The following is a 21,317-nucleotide window of genomic DNA, read 5'->3' on the forward strand; positions in this document are numbered from 1 at the left end:
TCGAACGAATGCTTTACTGAAATAAAGCCAAGATCTCCACACACGAGTGCACGTGCTGTCTTATCCTGGAGCATCTTCGTGTCTCGGCAGGTTTTTACAGGTGTGTCATTTGCAGGGGGATTTTTTTAGGGCCGCCAAGTTAGATCAGGTAGATGTAGCATCGTGTTTTTCGCTCGGCCTGGTAAATCTGCCATTTCTGAAGGTTAAACTTGATTCAGAGGCTTTATTGTTTTGTCCTAATTCATTCAGGCTTCATCTGCATGATTCATCTTGGTAAGCGGTAAATGGATGGTATTCATATAACACATTTCTGCTCCTACTGAGCACTTAAAGCCACGTGTATACAGTGCTTTTCTTTATGCACACATGGATGCTCTTTAATCCCTCCTCAGACGCACAGTGCAGACGTTGTACTGCCAATAAAGCACAAAGGTTTGAACAGGGCCTGGGATTTGGATAGAGTATTTTCATATAATTCACATGTATTTATGTACTGTTGCATCACTACATAAATACACCAAAGAAGCCAAACTGAGTCATTTCTGTCCTTTAAATCTGCATTTGAAACTACAGCAGTGTCTCTGGGTACTGCTCCGCAGGTCAAAGGCAGAAAAGTGGTCATGCAATGCCTACAGATAATTAAGTTATAATACTTTTGCTTTTTACAGTTACACAGATCAATTCAAAACACGATTGCAGGTAAATGAGGCATTTGTGAAATGCTCATAAACAGGGGCCCAAACATCAGATAATAAACCCAAAATACAGCATTTTGAATTTTATATAACCAGGAAGAACAAAAAGACTTTACGCACAAATCCATGCAACAAGTACAAGATATGAAAATAAAACACAGAAACAATCAAAATGTGTAAGCTGCACTGTCAATAAAGGATGAATACCTTAAACAAATGAAATATTATTAAAACAGCCTGAAGTTACTGCATCCAAGTCATCTATAATCACCTTACATTCCTGAAGTTTTAGTTGACTCTGCAGATTATTCGAGGAAGGTGCTGCAAACCTGAATTCAGTGTGAACCTTTGGGACAGACAGATGAGTGAATCCTGGGACTTTGTAACTTCCAACATTTCTCTGCTGAATGCAAACCAAGAATAGGCTTTTAAATAAGAAGATCTCAGTGGTGGTGACATGAACACTGGTGTAAAGACAGATTTAGAGAGCCTGCAGAGGTCTGTGGACGTCTGTAGGTCACAGTAAAACTTGTAAGATATTAAATGTGTATTTATTTTCCTCTGTGTTATATGTGTGTCTCTCCGTGTGGAATTTGCATGTCTGTGTGGGTTCTCTGGCTTCCTCAGACCGACTGCATGTCAGTCCAGACGTGCAGTCGGGAGGTTATGTGAAATGGTTATTCTAAATTGCCTATAGGTGTGCATGGTTGTCTGCCGCTGATGTGACATTGTTTAATTATTATTATTCACATCTGCATCATCAGAACATCTGTTTTCAGCACCAAACCTCAGTGTGAGAATGCCGAGCACTCGCTTTCTGCATGTTCCTTTATGGCTTACAGACACACACACTAACTCATACCCTACCACACTTAAACACACAGACACGCACCAAATCTCGTCCAGGAGATACAATACTGTCAGAAGTCTTTTTGCTTCCTACTAATGTAAGAATCCTTCCAAGGAGACAGATTAAATTCTATTACATGCCTCAATGTGTTTCTATGTATATACTGTAGTTTATTTCATTGGTAGCCTGTCCAGGATGTACCTGGCCTCTCACCCTATGGCAGCTAGGATAGGCTCCAGCCCCCCTCCGTGACCCTGAAATGCACTATAAATGATCAGACCTTGAGAAAAATGTTCCATCCCATTAACTTCAGAAGTTTAAAACCTTTACTGAAAATGCAAATCGTTTAAATGTAAAATAATAATAATAATAAAAGAGTCAGATATTTTCTGTTTGGAGTTTTCTCCCGTTTATCCTGCCGAGGTGCTGTTCCGTGTCAGCCCAGCAGGAGGCAGAGTCTCACACGAACCCGAAAACGACGAGAACACGAAGAAGAGTTGCTAACGCGGAAGTCGTCCGGGATCTTATCTTCACCTGGCTGGAGTTTTCTTCCCCGTGGAGACTCTCCGTGCAATTTACTCTTTCTTCTGGTGGATGCTTTAAGCGGGATGGCGGGTTGTGATGCATTGGTCGGTGTGAGCGTGCTGAAAAGTTAACGGGCGGTTGATATCCGGTGCGGGTCAATGGACGCCAGGACCTGAGCTGCTGTTTTGACAGCTGTGGTGATCCGCCAGCACCGTGTCCATCTGTCCGTGTGAGGAGCCGCAGAGAGCGGACAGCGCAAGACCGAACTGAGCGTCTGCGAAGTTACTGGTGAGCGAACCGAAAGGTGAGACCAACCGTCGGCATTTCCCACCGCCTCGGAGTAAAACACCTGCTCCTGTTCTTGCACCCCCCGGCTCTGTTCTCCTCTGCTCATCTTCAGTCTCCAGCTGCTCGCCGAAACGTGGCCATGGCTTCTCCCCGGCTCAAGTACCTCTCTCTGGGTGTGCTGGTGTTCCAGACCACCTCCCTGGTGCTCACCATGCGTTACTCCCGCACCCTGCAGGCCGAGGGCCCGCGGTACCTGGCCTCGTCAGCGGTGGTGGTGGCCGAGGTCATGAAGATCCTCACCTGCGTCCTGCTGGTCTTCAAGGAGCACAGTGAGTCCGTGTAAACAGCTCCCGGTACCGGCACCGGTCCTGTCATGTGTGATAAACTTTAGGCCACAGTGAAGTGTTATAAATGCTCAAACAAGTCCAGCTGGATGTGAGCAGGAACCATCACGGTGCCGTCTGAAGTCTGGCTTCTTAAATATGCCTGTGGCTGAGCAGCTCCTGCAGCAGGATGGCAGTTCAAACTGATCCAGTGATCCAAGACCAGCACTGTGAATGCTTGTGACTAAAGTGATTTTATCTTATTTCAGCTTCAGTTCTGTGTTTCAACTTCATCTGTTCAGAGTTTACTGATGTTTGCTTCATCGGAGGTCATTTTTTCCTGATTAGCTGAGAGGTTCGGTTTCTGAGGTAATCAGGATGAATTCTGAGAACTTTCACTAAAAATACAGAAAACAGGGATTCACATGTCCATGTGAGCTTCCTGATTGGATATCATCAGTCCAAAAAAACAAAACAAAACAAAAAACAACCCTCTAGCTGGTCTGTCGTGGTTGTTATTTTATCTTCCACCCGTGGGTCTCCGTTTCCCTGTGCCTTGCTTCGCTCCGGTGCCGTATTTGCTATGTGTCTGGGTTTGTGTCTGTCATGACTGCCTCACACTTGCTGTTGATCTTTGTCTGTTTGCAGAGTTACAAACATCTCGTGTGCACAGATGGTCACGTAATACTCGTTTGTAGGCCTCTTATTTCAGACAGAATCTTTTTAACACGACTGAAACTGAGAGTCCTGCTTTAAATTGGAAATGTGTCAGTGTGCGTGCAGCCTGAGGATTTGCAGTCAGGTTTGGTGGACTGTTCCTGTCGTGCTGAAACTACAGTTGGTGGGTTTTCTAGATCAGTGAGGCTCCGAATTCGTTTTTGGATAATAGCAGTCTTTTTTTTTCTTTTTCTGAAAACTGAAAAGTACTTCATTCACTGATCAGCAAATACAAATGTTTTTAGACACAGTCTCTGTTTTCAGAGGCTCAGAACAGAAGTAATTGGATGACTGCCTGAAACTGTTTCATTGCCAGGTGAGGCGTGTTCCCTCAAAGTATTTCATTGTTGTTTTTGTGATTTTTTTTTTTTTTTCTTTTTTCTTTTTCAGTGACCAGTAAAAGTCTGAGGCACTTACCCGGTTCTGTTATTGAATTATTATCATTAACATTAATTATTAACATGTGCTCAGGAAACAGACGTTCATTAACTTGAACTTGAATTACAGGAAGAGAAAAATATGGAGGAGGAGAAAAACGACTCGTGATCTGAACAAATAGCACATTGTCTGTCAACCGCAGTGGAAGCGGCATTACGACCTGGGCGCGTACGTCCGGGTCTTAGTCACCGGAACCAGCCCACTCACACTTATTGATGATGTGACTGCTGATGGAAGCAGCAGGATGAATTCAGATTCAGCCAAATGCTGCAAAACAAAACTGTCTTAAGAGCCTGAGTATGCTGCAAAAGCAGCTCGAGAGGTTCTCACAGCAAAGAAATGTGATGGTCTTAACCGCCAGGGCAGTCAGCTGATGTCACTTCAAGCTTTTCAGCTATTAAACACTAAACTGGAGGCAGAAGAAAGTAAAGATAGCTGCCGTGCCGGGCTCACGGAACATCTCAAGGAAGGAGACGCAGGATTTGGTGATGGCTGTGACTTTAAAGCTAAAAGTCGGCACTGCAATCATATCTTGGTTGTTTTATTTAAAATCCAAGTTCCTGGCTCTGGCTGTAAAGTTGGATTTCTGAGCCTGGACTAACAGGAGCCCGTCAGGCGATGTGTTTCTTGCGACGGGCCACAGCTTGGGCCAGAGAGACCACTTCTCTTTTTACTTTCTGAATATTAAAAACGGTGACGGGGAATCCTCAAGAGGCACCGAAGCGCTCAGTCATCTTTGCTTACTTTGATTTCACTCTAAAGCTCCAAGCTTGGTTAGAATTTATCATCTATACGTGTGGTTTGTGTCTTCTGTCCACGCTGCAGGTTACAGCATGCGCGCTCTCAACAGCGTCCTCCGTCAGGAAATCATTCACAAACCCGTAGAAACACTGAAGCTGGCGATCCCCTCGGGGATCTACACACTGCAGAACAACCTGCTGTATGTCGCCCTCTCCAACCTGGACGCAGCCACCTACCAGGTAAGCAGCACGGCAGGTTAATCTGCGGGCCTCGTGACCGCCGTGACGACCGGAGGATTGATCGCTTGCTCCTTTGTCTCCATCAGGTGACGTACCAGCTGAAGATCCTGACCACGGCCCTGTTCTCGGTGTCCATGCTGGGCCGCAGGCTGGGTGTGTACCAGTGGCTCTCGCTGCTGATTCTCATGGCTGGCGTGGCCCTCGTGCAGGTGCCGTGCATCTCGAATCACTTTTTCACCATTTCTTGAGACAATCAGCTGATCGTTGCATCTTTTATTTGCTCTCTTAAAAAAGCTAAATGTTTAGAGATAGTCAGATATAAAACGCAGGAATGAAAATGCACCTCTAAGGCTGAAGGAGGTGAGCTCAGAGATGTTTTGAGGCTAACAAAAAGACATTCAGGAAGTAAAATGGATTTGTGTATTCAAATCACAGTGAGCTACTTTACTTATGTTCACTGAGCTCAGAGAGAGACTGGAAAAAAGCAGTGTGTGCACGCAGCTGACACTTTAGTCCTCTTTGTCTGCTGAGCATTTACTCATTGAGTGTGCCGTTTTTTTTTATTTGTTCTGATATTTAAAGGCCAAATAAATAATGAGGCTTGTACTAGAAGACTGAGTAAATGTTGGCTGCTGATGAATGATGTGTCAGAGGAGGAATGACTGTTTTCATATCACCTCCTCCTCCTCGGCTAAACAAAGAAAATGGCAATCAGTCGGCTTTACACTTATTCTGAGAAATGTTTAGCCGTGAACGGATCTCAGTTTGTCCAAGGTACGTGCAGGAGTGACCGTGGCTTATCAGCGGCACTCCGCGAAGGCTCGCACTCACGTCAGATATGATGCTAAAGAGCAACTGTTCTGTTTCCATCTCAGACCCTACAAGCACACAGAAAACAGAGTCTGCAGAGAAACCCCGCTTCTGTTTCGCTGCTCGTTTCCAAGCTGTTACTTTTCACCCAGCGAACTTTGTTGCGGAGCTGATGGTGCTGATGTTGGAGGAATATACCAAACAATAGCTTCACTTTGTCCTGATTCTTTATTTATCCAAAGATGAAAGTGTGAGATTTCTTCCTCTGCACATTCAAAGCTCAGCATCATCTTTTTTGTGCATTAATGCCTGTGTTTTCCTGCTTACTGCAGCATATCGCACAAGAAGTCTCGCTCTGCAGCTTTTTCACAACGCAGCAAAGCTGTGACGATGCCGTGTCTGAATATTAGGTACCCGGCATGAGGGATTCAGTGAGACTTCACTGTGAATGATAATCATTACACAAAGTTCCAGTTTACTAAGTACATACGAGTTTCTCTGGAACGCGCACGTTGTATCCGCTGGATGTTTCATTGGATGTAAAATACACAGCCCAGGTTTGTTTGTTTTCTCTGAACATCATCACGTCGAACCGTGTGACACACTGGATTGTGTAGCACTGATTATTTTTGCAGCATGTACTTTTATTCAGCAGGAGATGTACAAGAGAAGAGAAGTCTGCTCCACGCAGTTATCATAGACTGTATCTAAATGATGGAGGAGGCCATAGCGGTGTTACCCATTGGCTCCTGTTTGGAAGCTTGGGTGACTGAATGCGGATGAGAGGTGTAAGTCATGAGCCAGTATCATAGACTGTGTGTGTAATACACAGGCGCCGATACCTGCTCCTCAGCTGTAAAGTAAACAATGCTTTTCGAGCAGCAGGTCCCATTATTTTTAACGTAACTGCATCAGAAATGCTCCAAAAAACACAGTGACTCCAGTTCACTGATAGCTGTGCCTGCCTGTTTTAGGACCCACCTGCTAGTCAAAGTAACTGTGACCTTTAAACAGGTGAACCTGGGTAAAGTGTACTTCAGTATTGAACAAATAAAGAAGCTTGTTTCTGCTTCCAAGACGGACGTTTCTCACGGCAGCTTGTAGGGAGTGACTCACGTTTAGAGCCAGAGAGCTGGTTGTGAGATCTGGTCTGGTTCTGTCAAATTGGCCTCTGAGCATCTCTGACGCTCGCCTGTCAGTCTTTTAAAAACGAAAACCTAAAAGTTGCTGTGCTGCAGGAACTCAAAACACACAAAGCACACTTTGGACTGTTTCGCCACATTTTGAGGTGGATAATCATTCCTTGAAATGTTTGTTGGGTTACGATTCAACTTCCTAATCGTACATGTGGGGAGAAGAAAGCTTGAAAGAGTTTTTTCACCTGTTAAAATTTAAGGCTCTCCGGTTTGTGTTTGCAGTGGCCCTCTGACTCTGCCTCCGAGAAGGAGGCCCCGTCTGCTGGCTCCCAGTTCGTCGGCCTCGCCGCAGTGCTGGTGGCGTGCTTCTCCAGCGGCTTCGCTGGTGTCTACTTTGAGAAGATCTTGAAAGAGAGCAAACAGAGCGTGTGGGTCCGCAACATCCAGCTGGGTTGGTATCTATCACCAGGCAAATCAGTTGTGAACTGATATACAGCCTGTATATGTTCTTGAAACGCAGTCCAGCGCAGTAAAAAGTATGAAAAATAAAGTGAAGGCCAGAAGTACAATGATATGAGATGCTGTTGCTTAAAAGTGATAAATGGACCAGGAAGCTCCCGTGTGTGCAGCGGTTCCTCTGGTCTTTGCTCGGGGAGCCAGCTGGGCTTTTTACCCTCCGATATGTTTCTGTTAGATGAATGTTCCTGTCTAGTTTATTTTTATCCTGGAACGTGTGAGTATGTGCTGAGTCTCCTGCGATTCCCACTGAGCTTACAGCATCTTCACCTGTGTTAAACCTCAGAGCCTCAGCAGCAGGAACAAAAAAGACGATCAAAAACGAGAATTTAATCCTTAATTTTAATCCTGATTTTAGTGGAAATATTCTTGGTGTATTACTTAAATAATAGAAAACAGCAGTGTTGGGAATGTCGCTCTGAAGTGCTCCGTCCCTGCGTTTCAGGGATGTTCGGCCTGGTGTTCGGGCTCTTCGGGATGATGGCCTATGATGGGGAGCGAGTGAGGGAGTCTGGAATGTTTCAGGGATACAACACGGTCACCTGGACTGTTGTAGCACTGCAGGTAACTTTCACTCGCTGTGCTGCCGCGTATATTGTCGAACTTCTGGGCTAACAGACTGTTTAAAGCTGGGGCTCGGACTCCCCGTTGGCCCTACAGGTCATGCCTCTGTCCATCTGTGTCTCTGTTTGTTTTCTCTTCAGGCCCTGGGTGGTCTGGTCATAGCAGTGGTCATCAAGTACGCAGACAACATCCTCAAGGGCTTCGCTACGTCACTCTCCATCATCCTGTCAACACTGATATCGTACTTCTTGCTGCAGGACTTTGACCCAACCAGGTAAAGAAAGCAGTCGCTATCTTTTTCTCTGTTTTTTCCTTTTCGCTTTTCTTTCTTTGAGCTCAACGAGTTTTCTGCTCTTGCCTGCAGTGTTTTCTTCCTCGGGGCCGTTTTAGTCATCGCGGCCACTTTCCTGTACGGCTACGAAGGCAAGCCTTCCCCCAATCCCAGCAGGGCGTAGGACACACGGCTGAAACTACAGCAGCCGCGGGAGGTCGTGCTGCCACGAAGACATGAAGGGAAAGGAGGACTGGACTGCCTTTATGTTTTCACATATAGTGTGAAAACATAAAGGCAAGCAGGTTTGGATCAGAGGAAGGTTTTTGTTTTTTTTTAATTTTATAACAACGCTGTGACAAGTCTCACACCAAAAGTGCCTCAGCTGAGAAGGAGAAGCAAGGGGAGACGAAACCAGGAGGGCGTGTTTTACTTTTCTTCTGCGACTACAACAGCACATATAATCCAGCTGCCACGCCCGGTGAAGGGAAACTGGACTGACTGATTGTCTACACCAGGAACTAGTCTGACTGCCTGTTAGTGTCACGGCCACATCAGTCACCCAGTGTAACAAAGGAGCAAAGAACCAGAGGGTGGGCCTTTCTAACTATTCTTCCAAGCCACATTTGCCACGTAGCCCAGTGGCTGCCGCCTTCACCTCGGGATGTTTAACGCTCTAACAGGTACTCCTGTCCTGTTTAAGCTCAGAGTCTGAATGAGCTTCAGCTCTGAAACTACAGCACCAAGCGGAGAAGTTACACTGAATATTGGAAATCCTGTTAACGTTTGGTGTAAGTATTAGCACTGTTGACATTTAAATCTATAAATTAATGGGCGGTTTAACTTATTCATTAGGCTTAGCTTAGTTTTCAGAACCACTGTTGACGGTTAGCGTGTCCCCTGCCTGTGTAACAGTGTCATTTGGTGATTTTTGTGGCGGAATAATCAGAATGTGGTCCAATGAAACTGAAGCTGGTTACATCATTTACAGAGAAAGTAACGTTTGATTTAATGATTTGGGGTTTTTTTCCCTGAAACTACTTTTTTTTGGGATAAAGCGGGTATAATTAAGAACTTTATTATTTTAATTACCAATATGTGAATCTTTTATAAAAGAAACATGCTTCCTTTGACTTATGTGCATGTGTCATTCTGTGTCTCCTCTTTGATCATTCTTACTTTACCACAACACACGGCATTTACATTTTCTACCCCAACACATAGACTGTATATAAAAGATGGATACCTGCTTTCAAATCTGAAGTTCGTTGGCTGCATGGATGTCCAAATTATTTGGTTCCTGTGACATCGCTGAGGGTTAAAAAAAAAAGTATTTTATCCTCCATAAAACGATGAGTGTGGCTGTTCCCCTCCAGGTGTTAGAATAAAGTTTAATATCCAGGCATCCATGAAAATGACGATTTACCAGATGTACTGGAGTTAGAAGTTAGCAGGAAGTTGGCTCGCTCCATGTTCCGTCTGAAGGATTTCTGAAAAACTGAAATGTACTGCTGTATTTTTTCTGGCTCATCTAGCTTTAATGCAGCCGTTCAGATCAACCGCATAATTTCACACGATCAATTTGCAGCATTAATATTTTTCGGGTCAAGTTAAATTTTTCTGATTTTTCACACATGAATAAAACGGATCTGACCAATCGGATCACTGCATTTGGTAACAAGTGTGATCAGAGCTGAAACGTGCACCGGTAGTGAAATATCAGTGATTTGGAAACGGTCAGATAATCCCGTGTGACCTCAGACTCACAGCCAGCTGCTGCTCCGGGTCAGTCGGCTCCCTGAAATGATTCCTCTGCCTCCTCAGATGTGGTCCCAACTCTGCTGATTCCTGAAACGTGCGCAAGATCATCGACTCAGGGATCGAACCAGAAAATTATCCCTCCTGCTGCCTGCTCCTGAGAGTCAGATGATCCAGAATCTCAGTTTCTTCCTTTTCTGGTTCAGAAACATTATTTAATTTTTCCACAATTTTTTTAGTTTTTTGGAGCAATTCACATAAATGCATTTTCGCTTCATGTTTTCACAACTCGCTCGGTGAGTAAATCTATTTCCTAACAATAAAAGATGCCAAAAAGTGGACCAAACTGTAGTCGAAAGGACCTCTGAGGTGATCCATTTGTTAATAACAACCACAAGGTTCGTCATGAATCTGCTGCGTAGTTTGGTTTACGTGCTATTAGGGCTGCCACGATTAGTCGACTAGTTATGATTACATCGACTCTCAAAATTGTCGATGACTAATTTAATAGTCAACGCAATATTTGAAGCTTTGTAAGATCCTGAAAGACGCAGGAATAAGTAGTAGGAGTTAAGAGTGTAATAACGGACTGAAACAGAAGATGGCACCAATGCATCTACAAGGATGCCAGCTGCTGTTAAATGGCAAAGAAGAAGCAGTCTCAGGTATGGTAGCTGTATCCAAATTCAGGGGCCGCATCCTTTGGAGACTGCATTTGTAGGCCGATTGCATCACAGTGACGCAATGAAGGCTGTCCAAATTTGACGACGCCGACAAATGCGTCCTCCCTTTTCCCCAGATTTAAAGGATGGGTCGGGTGTATCCTTCATCGCCCAACCTTTCTAGGGATGGGTATCGTTTAGGTTTTATCCGATACCGGTGCCAAACTGGTACTGGTGCCAGTGCTTAAACGGTGCTCGAACCGGTGCTTAAAGAATGGACAACACAAACCTCTCATGTTTAGCTGTTTTTTTGTAAAAAGATAACAAGTTTAGCCTTTTCTGCATCTATAGGGCATATATGATATCACTCTTGGCTGGAAGCAGTGCTTAAACAATGGAAAAAACACAAACTTTGTCCAAAAACCTCTCATGTTTAGCTGTTTTCCACTTTTTCTTTGGTCATTTTAGCCTTTTTGGCCAGGGTGAAGGGAGTATCTGCCATCAAACAAGAAGACAGCCGCATGTAACTACGACGGTGTTTGCTAGTTCACCTTACATGTGTTAATGTAATAACGTGGTTAGCCTACTCAACGTAAATTACACACGAACAACATTAAGCTACTCACGCAGAGAAGAACGGCTGCTGCTGCCATCATCGTCCGTCATCATTTCTGCTACAATGGCAGGGCTAGGGGCCAGGACTCTCCTCTTGGGGGATGTTGCTAATTCCGGGTCCGATAACAGGCACTACACCCGCAGTAGATGTGCATGGTGTGAGGGCTCGCAGCAAGCTATCAAATACGGTGCATTTCGGCTTTTAAAAAAACGCTATGCGTCGCCAAGTGTTTCATTGGATTTGAGGTGTTACCTCCTTTGCACAGTATCACCTTAAAGCACTTGTTGCAGGCTGCTGAGTTTGCATCTTTTGCTGTGAAGTATAGCCAGACTTTTGACCGCTTCGCCTTGGGCATTTGTAATCTGTAGCTCTTCTGTAAAAGAACGTACGTACCTGGGCCCGCCTACTATCCTTGGAAAGGTAAAATGATTGGCTAGAATCCAAAGTGTATGACATCTCAGGGAACAAAGCACCGAAATAAAGCACCGAAATGTGCGCTGCTTTTCGGTCTGGTTACTACCGTTTATGTCAGAACTGGTGCCATAATGGCACCGAATACTGGTACCCATCCCTAAACCTATCCCAGAATTCTTAGCGCGGCCCAGCCAATTCCAGTTTCTAACAATGACGGCAGCGACTTAATTTTAATATTAGTCTTTCTGGGTCACAAAATAAACTTTTAAGATATTTTCCGGCGAGGATGTAGCTGTGTAAACTTCAAATATCTGCTCAATTTATCAAGATATCACATATTTACAAAAGTGCTCTGACATTTTCAGAGACGTCTGTTACCCACCAGCTCGATAGATGACCGGGAGGTGAAGGCTCACTAGAGCCGGCGAGAACAGTGAACTCCCAGCACATCATTTTCAAACCCCCGTGGTCTTTCGCTACTCAGGTTAAACATGATATATAAGTTACTTAGATAACTTAAAAATGTTATTGGTTGGCCTTTTTCAGTGTTTTATTTTTCCTGAGTAAATCGGTTTGGCTGAGATTAAAATTATAGCTTTAACACAGCTGAACAAACGTCAAGCAGACAACTGATTAAACAGAAGAGTGAGATGGTAGAGAATTTACACTAGTGTCCTGTTATATTTTAGATAGCAAGGAGCAGACGGCTGAGTTTATTAAACTCCACCGAGACAGTCTGCAAATTTCATTAAAAATTTAATAAACTATCATCTTGTCTTTATTTTTAGCTGGCACATACCTTAAACTTTTCAAGCTTTAAGATAATGATAGTTATATAAGATGCGTGCTGGTGCAATAAGATGTACGTTTTACATCCGATGGATGCATGATCTGATTAGTCGACCAATCGCACAAATAATCGGTGACTATCAAAATAATTGTTTGTGGCAGCCCTACTTGCTATTGTCGAAGGAGCTTGCAAAGAAAAGCGTCTGGACTTCTTTAAGTTGCTTGAAGACGTTTCACCTCTCATCCGAGAAGCTTCTTCAGTTCTAAGGTCAAATGGTGGAGAGTCCCAGATATAAACCTAGTGGGAGTATCCCCCCACAGAGGGACAAAAGGACCCCCTGATGATCCTCTAATCGCCTGAGCCAAGGTGTGAAACTGGGTGTGGGTCCCAATCAGCCAGAGTTGATTGGGACGATTAGAGGATCATCAGGGGGTCCTTTTGTCCCTCTGTGGGGGGATACTCCCAATAGGTTTATATCTGGGACTCTCCACCATTTGACCTTAGAACTGAAGAAGCTTCTCGGATGAGAGGTGAAACGTCTTCAAGCAACTTAAAGAAGTCCAGACGCTTTTCTTTGCAAGCTCCTTCGACTACAATGACCTGGATGACTGAGAACCTTCACAGACCTACTTGCTATTGAAAATTGACCCTAAGCTTCATGTTCCCAAATCTTAGTTGGGCTGGAAGTGATTCCCTTATGGAGCATTCAATTTTTCTTTGTCTAGCAAAGATGTGCTCTACACATGTGAACAGCGCTAATAAAAAGTCTGAGAGGTCGACAGTGACCACTGATTGCTCGGTAGGAGTTATTGCTATTTAGAAACTAGAGCAGCTTTTTTCTAACGCAGTTAAAAAGATAAATGCTTTAAGATCCTGACTAATAATTGACCAAATAAAAATCAATTTGTGTTCAATAAGATGTGAAACTATGATCAGAAGTTATAAACCCATCTGGAAAAGTGCTGAAAGGTTGTTTTTCCAGTAGATTTTTATACAAGTATCTTATAATCACTAAAGTCGCCTCCTGCTGGTGGTTACAGAGAACGCAGCTACAGAGCCAGCTCGTCCATCTTTTATCTACAGTCTGTGAATGTACCGTGGGGAAAAAGTCTTGCAGCCTCTTGTACCCATGTAAAAATGTTACACTGTACCTGGGCTGTGGAGCGACAAAGAGGACCAAGTTCACACTTTATTTTTGGCATTTGTTTTAATGAGTTTAAAAACACTGCATGCAAAAGCCAGACAGTCTGAGAGAAAGGACTGTACGTCCTCCACATTAAAACACTGTAAAACACCGTCAGCCTGTCACTTTCAGACAATTTAACGTCGACCGGCAGGACAAGTAGGAATAACAAGTCAGATTCACACGAAGGGCCGTGCAGCGCTCTGCTCCGAGCCCACAGGCACGGCTGTTAACTGTAAAAGACACTTGAGGCCCGGATGCACTTTGATGCCAGACTGTGTGACCCTCACGGTGAAGTAAAAATGTATATTTAATTAACACGTTATTTTAATCGGGGCATGTGGGGGGGGGGGGGGGGGGGGGGGGGGGAGTTCCCCACTATAAAAGCATCAGTTCTCCGCGCAAAGTTTCAGTCCAATAACGATCACCTTCTAAGTTGTCCCATCGGAAGTGCTGCTCGCGATTGTCGGCGTGGGCTCACAAACTGCCCCTGTGTCATGGCTACAATAATCAGGGTGTTAAACTATCTCTTTGTCCACATCGCTGTGCAGTTAGTGTGTGTTAGGGTTTGCAGTAGACCGGCAGAACAGTCCTTCCTGGTGATCCTGGCTCTGTTGTTGTTCTATATGAGGTGTGTGTGTGTGTGTGTGTGTGTGTGTGTGTGTGTGTGTGTGTGTGTGTGTGTGTGTGTGTGTGTGTGTGAAGGCTTGTTCGGTTCGCACCAAGAGTAATGAGCAGCATCGGCAAGATAATGTGGTTACATCATCCATCTCTCTTCATCTCTGTCTCATCTGGACCAGTTCAGCAGAAGCCTTTTTTCTTTTTTTCAGTCCCACTGAGGCCGGATGAGCAGATCTACAGCAAATGCACCGCCTGGAAAATCATCAGAAGCAGCGTAGAGGTTTCTGGTTTGGGGCACTGTTTCACCTCCTTCTAAGGTGCACGGAGGAGAGGAAAAAGCCTGAAGAGATCAAACCTCCCGCAGCACCGACAGCATACAGAGTAACTGTAAGGCTAGACAAGCGCATTTGTGGCTCGCAGCATTCATCGGGGTCATCATAAAACATAATACAGATTAAACGATGCAGATGTGAAATAGAAAAAAATACAAAACGCACAATCTCAGCCAAGTGTGTGATGTTTTAGGACCACGATGAAGGCTACGAGCCAAAACACAACAGCCTAACAGTGAACTACGCTGAAGCTGTGAGCTCGTAGGAAAACAGCACATACTGGCGTTCATTTTCAGCCGCGAACCTTCTGACACACACATCACGACAGACCACCAGAGACGCTGCGAAGCAAACACTTCCTCTCACACCGTCACGTGTTTGGATATTTTTGCTAACTGCTGAATGGACAATTTTTGAATGGACGAAACTTTTTTCGTCACCCTGAAGATGAACCGTCATACATTTTTTCTAGATATTTCAAATGCTGTTAGAAGACAAAGAAAAATCCTGTAACCCTCAGATGAGTGGGATTTAACAGGCGTTAGTTTGATATCCCAAATCTGGATGAGCAGGTACGTTGACGACAGCTGAAACGTTGCTGCGCTTCAGCAGATTACCTTCTAACTGCAGGGCTGCACGCTGCCAGGGTTAACTCAGAAGAAACTATGTTTTGGTGTGATCTCAGTCTTACATGAGTGGAACTTGGCATCAGTACGTTCTTCAAATGATAAAACCATGTTTGACTGTAGCAGGCTGTCATCAACACAGGCATCTCTGGCTTTTCAAAAGGCAGGGAGGGAGAAGCTCTGCAGCTCGGACGAACTGGCCACGTGCGATTGCAGGAGGGGGAAATAGTCCTGCTGCAGGGCTTCAGTCATGTCTGTGTGTATGTGACTGAAACCAAGGTGTTATTTCTGCTTTTCCTCTGATATGTCAAAAACAAGGTAGCTCTGTGTTTGCATGTGACAATCTTTAAAACACAAAGAAAAGAAATGACCCTACAATGTTTCGGCTTTACAAACGAGGCCTTGTGTGTGTGTGTGTGTGTGTGTGTGTGTGTGTGAGTGTGTGAGGCAGTCCGGTGTGACACAGCAGCACGCCTGGACCCGACCCCGGGCTCCATTATAGAAAGCACACAAGCACAAACAGATACACGCGTTTGCACGCTCATGTCATCCCGGTGAGATTCTACTTGTCTGCGTCCACGATGAAGAAGAAACCCCACAGCGACACCGTCCTCGCTGGACGTGAACGCAACATAAACTCTAACAACTTTCCTCCCTTAAACTCTTACACAGCACTTAAGTGTACAGAACAGAGCAGGCCACGAGTATGCTGTCTTTAAGGCCGCGAAAACCTTTGTCAATTGTATTTAAGCTCCGTCACTTCTTCCAGGGCCTGAGTAGCTACAGCACAGGTATCAGTTACATCCCAGCGCAGATGTTCAAGCTTCAGACGAGTCTTCCCTCTGTTGTGCAGGGCCGGAGTGCATGCCTGCACACCCGGCAGCCCAACGGCACCAGAAGCAGGGACTAACAAACTTTCTAATCGTCAAAGGCAGCGGTGGGGAATTAAGGCGGTTGTCCCCTCAAGATTCAAAGCACTGCAATTCTGATGAGGTCATCAGCACGTAATGCAATTCTCAGCCTGCTTATAAATATCATTTTTGTCTGCTTTTGCGTCTCATCTGATTATCCTGTTAGCAGAATTGGCCTGATATGATATGATGTCCAAAAACGGCCAATCAGATGCACGTGGTGTTCTACTTGGGCGGTATGACAACAACCGGAGGGCCTCTCCTCGGCCTCCACATCAGAACCTGGGCATCGTTGGCGTTGGGCCTCCCCATGGCGTTAAGAGGGATGGGCTCCATTCGAGTCAGCACCCGCGGCTGGTCCTGGTGCACCCGGCCCACCAGCCTGGCCCTGGAACCCAGAGGCAGGGACGGGTCCACTGCGATGTCAACCCTCATCCTCCACTTGATGGTGTGGAGCAGGATCTTTTCCCTGGATGTGGTGTTGAGCGCCACCAGCCAGGTGGTGAAACTCTGGTCTCTTTTGATGTTCGTCAGTAAAGGCGAGTTAGATTCGCTGACCGGCACAGCCCAGGTAACGCTGGGGTAAAAATTGTCATTCATGCTGACGATGAAGCGGGACGGCTTGGACGTGGGGCCGACTATGGTGACTGTCTCTGTCGTGTTTCCGTACCAAGGGTAGCTCACGCCATCTGAGTCGCTGATGGCCCGGACCAGGCCTTCACGGAGCTGAGGCAGCTCCCAGCTGGACCTGGAGGAAGACAGGAACCAAGAGATCTCTGCGTAACTCCAACATTCATTCAAAAGATGTTTCATAGATTTTAACTGACGTTCAAACTTATTCAAAACACAAGTTAAGCCACTGTTGCTGTGTATGACGTGTATAAACATGGCACCAAATCCACCGATGAAAGTAGTCCCAAAAAAACGCATTTGATCCCTGTTAGCTGCCCCTTAATAGACTCCGGGAGCACGTGTAACGTGTCTGTTAGTTTGCTAATGATACCAGCATGACTAGATCCAGTTGTGGTGCTGTGGCGACTGTTTTTCCTACACTGAAAAAAAGAACATGTTGGATTTACTTAATTCAACAGTGTGGACACTGGTTGAACATAGATGTTTTGCTTTGGCAGCAACTTATACAACAACAACAAGTTAAGTCAACACAAGTTATTCATATTCAATGCACCCGTGCAGTTTGAGTTGATAAAATGTGATTATAACATGTTTAGATGAAGTAATTTCAGCTCTTGAAATATTTTTATCCATCACAATTTTCTCACTTTATTCCAACACTATTCAATAACTTGTTATCCCAATACTATTTGGTTAGTGCTGTTGCCTCACAGTAAAAGCATCGGTTCATTGGTTCAAATCCACAATCTGGCTAGTTTACAGTGAGTTCCATCTGAGTACTCTGGCTTCCTCCCACAGTTAAAAGTCATGCGGTTATTAGAGTTAGGTTAATTAGTGATTCCAAATTGCCCTAAAGTGTGAATTTGAGAGAAAATAGTTGTTTGCCTGTATGTGATAGACTGGTGAGCTGTCCAGGGTGTACCCTGCCTCTTACCCTATCACTTCTGGGTTATGCCCCAGCCCCCCCTGCAACCCGGATAAAGATAGGAGGATGGTAGTGGTTGTAAATCCATTCAATTTTTATGTTAACCAGACTCTAGACTTTGTTGAACATTATGTAATATGAAGACAAATTGAATTATTTAAGTATTTAAGTGACCAAGTAGTATTGGGGTAAAAGTTATTTAATAGTGTTGGAATAAAATGACAAAACTGCGAAGGATTAAAATATTCCAACAGCTCAACTTAATTCATTTAAACAAGTTTCACTCACGTTTTATCAACACAAACTGCACAGGCTTATTGAATATGAATAAGTTGTGTTGATTTAACTCAGTTGTTTAAGTTTCTGCCAAAGCAAAGCAATTGTGTGCAACCATTGTTCACTGTTGAATTAAGTAAATCCAACATGCTCTTTTTTTCAGTGTAGCTGGATTCTGGATTTGAACCCAGGACCTTGCTGTCCACCAATCAAGACTTGACAGCTTAAACCACAATAGATAGCAATAACATACACATGGTGTGTGTATGGTTGTTTGCCTCCTATAACTCCAGCGATTTTCCTGTGGTTTAAAATCTCATGTCATCTTGTGAATTTCGTGAGTCCAGGCAACTAACCACTCTTATTAGATTTTATCAGGTCATCTGAACAAGAACAAATTAAGTTGTTGAATTTCATGCAGATCCTACATAATTTAATTATGTTCACCATAGGAACATGAAATTATTTTGTTCACATTACAAGTTAGACTTTTGTAAATGTAACAACCACCCAATTTGCTTTTTTTGAGTGTATTTGGAGATATTTGTTGTTTTTGCTTTGCTTGTTTTTTGATTGGCTGTGGATTCTTATATATATATATAAAATATATATATATATATATATATATATATATATATATATATATATATATATATATATATATTTCTACCATACCAAGCTTTTAGTTATGTGATACTGTATTTCATTAAGCCGTTTTGCTTTTTAAAATCTATGTTATTACAAGAAATGTCTCTTTGTTGGGCCAAATTGTCTAGAAAGAAAGAAAAGCTATGATGGTTCAGTGTGCCAGTGGATTATCATCATCATCCCTTTGTTGTAATCAACAGCTTTGTCATCTGGAGGCCCCCTACCATCTATTTACCATGCCATGTGACCAATCCGATGACAACCTAAACCCCATCCTCTCACCCGTGCACCCACCACCCACACCCCTGCACCCAGCAGGATTAAACACCCCCTCGCATATGCCCTCCAGACATAACGCGTTTGTGTGTGTGTGAGGTGGGGGTGTGGGGGAGGACATGTCTCCGTGGGCACAATTTGAGTGTGAGAGCAGCAACTGTTGTTTAGCTCCTCTAATAGCAGCTTTTCTATTTAGGTGCCAGAGTCACAGGAACAGAATCTGTCGGTGGGCGTTTGAATGAAGGAGGCTGACGAGCTCCGTTAACCTGCTGCGTGCACAAATGCTCCCCGAGCGCGTGCAGCTCGGGCACGAACGCGTTATAGTTATTAGAGTGCACGGAGGCGCGCCGTCACGCACGCGCTCCCGTTTTCCTGCATCTGAAATCCTGTCACGCGCGTGTAACTGGGACTCAGGTGACAGAGGTGTGAACTCACATGCCGACGTCTCCGTAGGTGTTGTAAAATTCCATATGGGTGCACGCCTGGATCCAGCCCACCACCCAGGTCTCGTTGCGCGGGACTGGAGGCATCACAATCCGCGCAGACGCTTTGAAATAGGGCGTCTTGTACCGAAGCACTATGGGCGAGCTCTCCTCGATGACCGTGGGGCAGTGGTCTATGGTGGCGGACAGGTCGCACACCACGATGCTCTCTCGTTTGATGCGTGACTTGTTACAGGCGATGCTCTGGATGCAACCCATGGCTGTGCGGGTGGAGGTGGCGGTCAGCAGCGGCTAAGTGAGCCTGACAGGCCGGGGAACAGCACAGCTGGCCGGGACTCCACCGACACCGCGAGGATGTGCATCCGATGAGATTATAAGGCAAAGGTGGGTGCTACCACGCTGCAGGCCCGGGAGGGTACCCGGTAACGCAGACACCCGCCCTGCTGATGTGCGAGCACATCTGCCCGCTGCTGTGGGGCTGACCCTGCGCGCTGACCTCCGGAGGATCCGAAGCAGAAACAAGGGAGCAGATAAATCGAGTGTCACGTGAATTTTAGATGCAGGGATGATTGCATCCTCTCCTCTAAACCCCAGCGGTCAGTTTCTCCCGGAGGATGCGATCCATCCGCGCTCCTGCTGCAGTCCCTGCCCGTAACCTTTGATCCTCGCCTTTCTGCCCCGAGCTGTCATGTCACAACAGGCGTCGGGGGACCGGCGGACGCTGGGACACCGGCAGGGGGACCCGAGGATCGGGCGGCGGTGTTTGGCGGTGCTGAACCGTGCATGAGATGCTGCTGCTGCTGCTGCTGCTGCTGGTGCTGCTGCCGGTAACCTGAGCGAGGTCGTTAGGGTCCGTCATGCCTGGCCACTCGACCGAAGGGAAGCCCAGTGGAACAAGCCGGGAGTCCGAGCATCAGCGGTGGGGTAACCAGCCTCCTCCCAGCCACCACCCGGAGGGCAATTCCCGATCAAAGCCTCCAGACCCCGGGCATAAAGTCCTCGCAGTGCAGAGCGAAAGAGCGCCGAAGGATCAAAATAAGAAAAATAAGAGAAACGGTGTCATAGTAACCGCGCCGCGTGCACCGCGCCGTCCTCCGCTGAAGAAGGCTGCGTGGCTGTGCGTCGCTGTTCAGCCTGCGCGGTGCTGAAGATGCTCAGCCGACCAATGAGCGGCGGAGGGAGACCGCACGGGAGCAGCTCTGCGACCTCTCCCCCCAAAAATACCAAACCCCACAAACACGGAGCCGACACTGTCCACGCACGTGCCACTCTGCTCAAATTTTTAGGAGTGACTCCGCCCTGGCAAAGCACCTTCCCGGGGGATTTGTGTAAAGAACAGCATCTTTAACAGGAAGGGTCGTTTAATTGGTTTGAGAACATCAGGCTTTTCAAAATAAAACTGCCACAGTCTCGGCAAAACGACATCACCCCACGGTGCTCCGGCGTCTGCAGCCTTCCCCTACCTCCACCCCGGCAGGCGGAGGTTTCAGATAAAGTGTTTTACTGGCCTTGCTCACTTTACTGCTACCCAGAAATTACACTACTACTTTACATATAAGTATATATATCTACACACACACACACAATACGTTGTTCCTTTTGCTTTACGTCTTTTAACATTACACATTTTTCTGTTTATAATAATAAAACATACATGGAACATTTCCATTTATTAATAAACAACTAGTCATAAGAATCTCAGATGTGGTGCCACAAAAATATATATAATTTATTGGAGATAAAGAAGCTACTTGCTGTAGATGGAGAAGTGGGTCGATTTAAGTTGATAAAGATGGCTGAATGCAGGATGATGGCTTCTGAAAACAGCTTAAACAAGATGCAGATTCTTATTTATATGCAGTGCTGTGAAAAAAGTATTTGCCCCTTCTTGATTTATTAGTTTACAAATTTCAGATCAAATAAAATAAAATAATTTCATTTATTAAGGAAAAAAGTTATACAAACCTACCTGGCCTGTGTGAAAAAATCATTGCCAGCTTCAGGTAATAACTGCTTGTGCCACCATTGATGTCAGTAGTAACTGACATCAAACATTTAACTGGTATTGGAGGCCATTTTTGCCCAGTGTC

The 21,317-nt window shown here is 45.2% G+C and overlaps 2 protein-coding genes across 3 annotated transcripts; one reads left to right on the forward strand and one right to left on the reverse strand.

Annotated features, from left to right (window-relative positions):
- The first annotated feature begins 2,025 nt into the window (after positions 1-2,025).
- On the forward strand, positions 2,026-9,208 carry slc35a3a (solute carrier family 35 member A3a). Of its 2 annotated transcripts, none has more exons than XM_035907614.2 (8): positions 2,026-2,374; positions 2,471-2,687; positions 4,662-4,816; positions 4,903-5,025; positions 7,045-7,213; positions 7,724-7,842; positions 7,983-8,116; positions 8,207-9,208. In XM_035907614.2, exons 2-8 carry the CDS (start codon positions 2,498-2,500, stop codon positions 8,295-8,297), a joined length of 981 nt encoding a protein of 326 aa, XP_035763507.2. In that variant the 5' UTR covers positions 2,026-2,374; positions 2,471-2,497; the 3' UTR covers positions 8,298-9,208. The 2 variants fall into 2 exon arrangements, with proteins under 2 accessions (XP_035763507.2, XP_006790394.2); XM_006790331.3 differs by having other exon boundaries at positions 2,026-2,358.
- A 4,686-nt stretch (positions 9,209-13,894) lies between these two features.
- Positions 13,895-20,333, reverse strand: fam78bb (family with sequence similarity 78 member Bb). Its single transcript, XM_006790332.3, has 2 exons — positions 19,220-20,333; positions 13,895-16,774 (listed from the first exon to the last, which is right to left on the reverse strand). The coding sequence occupies exons 1-2, from the start codon at positions 19,483-19,485 to the stop codon at positions 16,252-16,254; spliced, it is 789 nt and encodes a 262-aa protein (XP_006790395.1). The 5' UTR covers positions 19,486-20,333; the 3' UTR covers positions 13,895-16,251.
- Between the last annotated feature and the right edge of the window lie 984 nt (positions 20,334-21,317).

Source organism: Neolamprologus brichardi, chromosome 23 (genome assembly GCF_056152115.1).
Source record: "Neolamprologus brichardi isolate AB-2024 chromosome 23, ASM5615211v1, whole genome shotgun sequence".
Classification (NCBI taxonomy): Eukaryota; Metazoa; Chordata; class Actinopteri; order Cichliformes; family Cichlidae; genus Neolamprologus; species Neolamprologus brichardi.

Bases quoted from the DNA above. Each gene is read 5' to 3' on its own strand.
- slc35a3a (XM_035907614.2), top strand. From the start codon at position 2,498: ATGGCTTCTCCCCGGCTCAAGTACCTCTCTCTGGGTGTGCTGGTGTTC. The intron at 7,214-7,723 runs GTTGGTATCTAT...CCTGCGTTTCAG, and splicing joins GGTCCGCAACATCCAGCTGG to GGATGTTCGGCCTGGTGTTC. The intron at 7,843-7,982 runs GTAACTTTCACT...TTTTCTCTTCAG, and splicing joins GGACTGTTGTAGCACTGCAG to GCCCTGGGTGGTCTGGTCAT.
- fam78bb (XM_006790332.3), bottom strand. From the start codon at position 19,485: ATGGGTTGCATCCAGAGCATCGCCTGTAACAAGTCACGCATCAAACGA. The intron at 16,775-19,219 runs GTGAGTTCACAC...GTCTTCCTCCAG, and splicing joins ACCTACGGAGACGTCGGCAT to GTCCAGCTGGGAGCTGCCTC.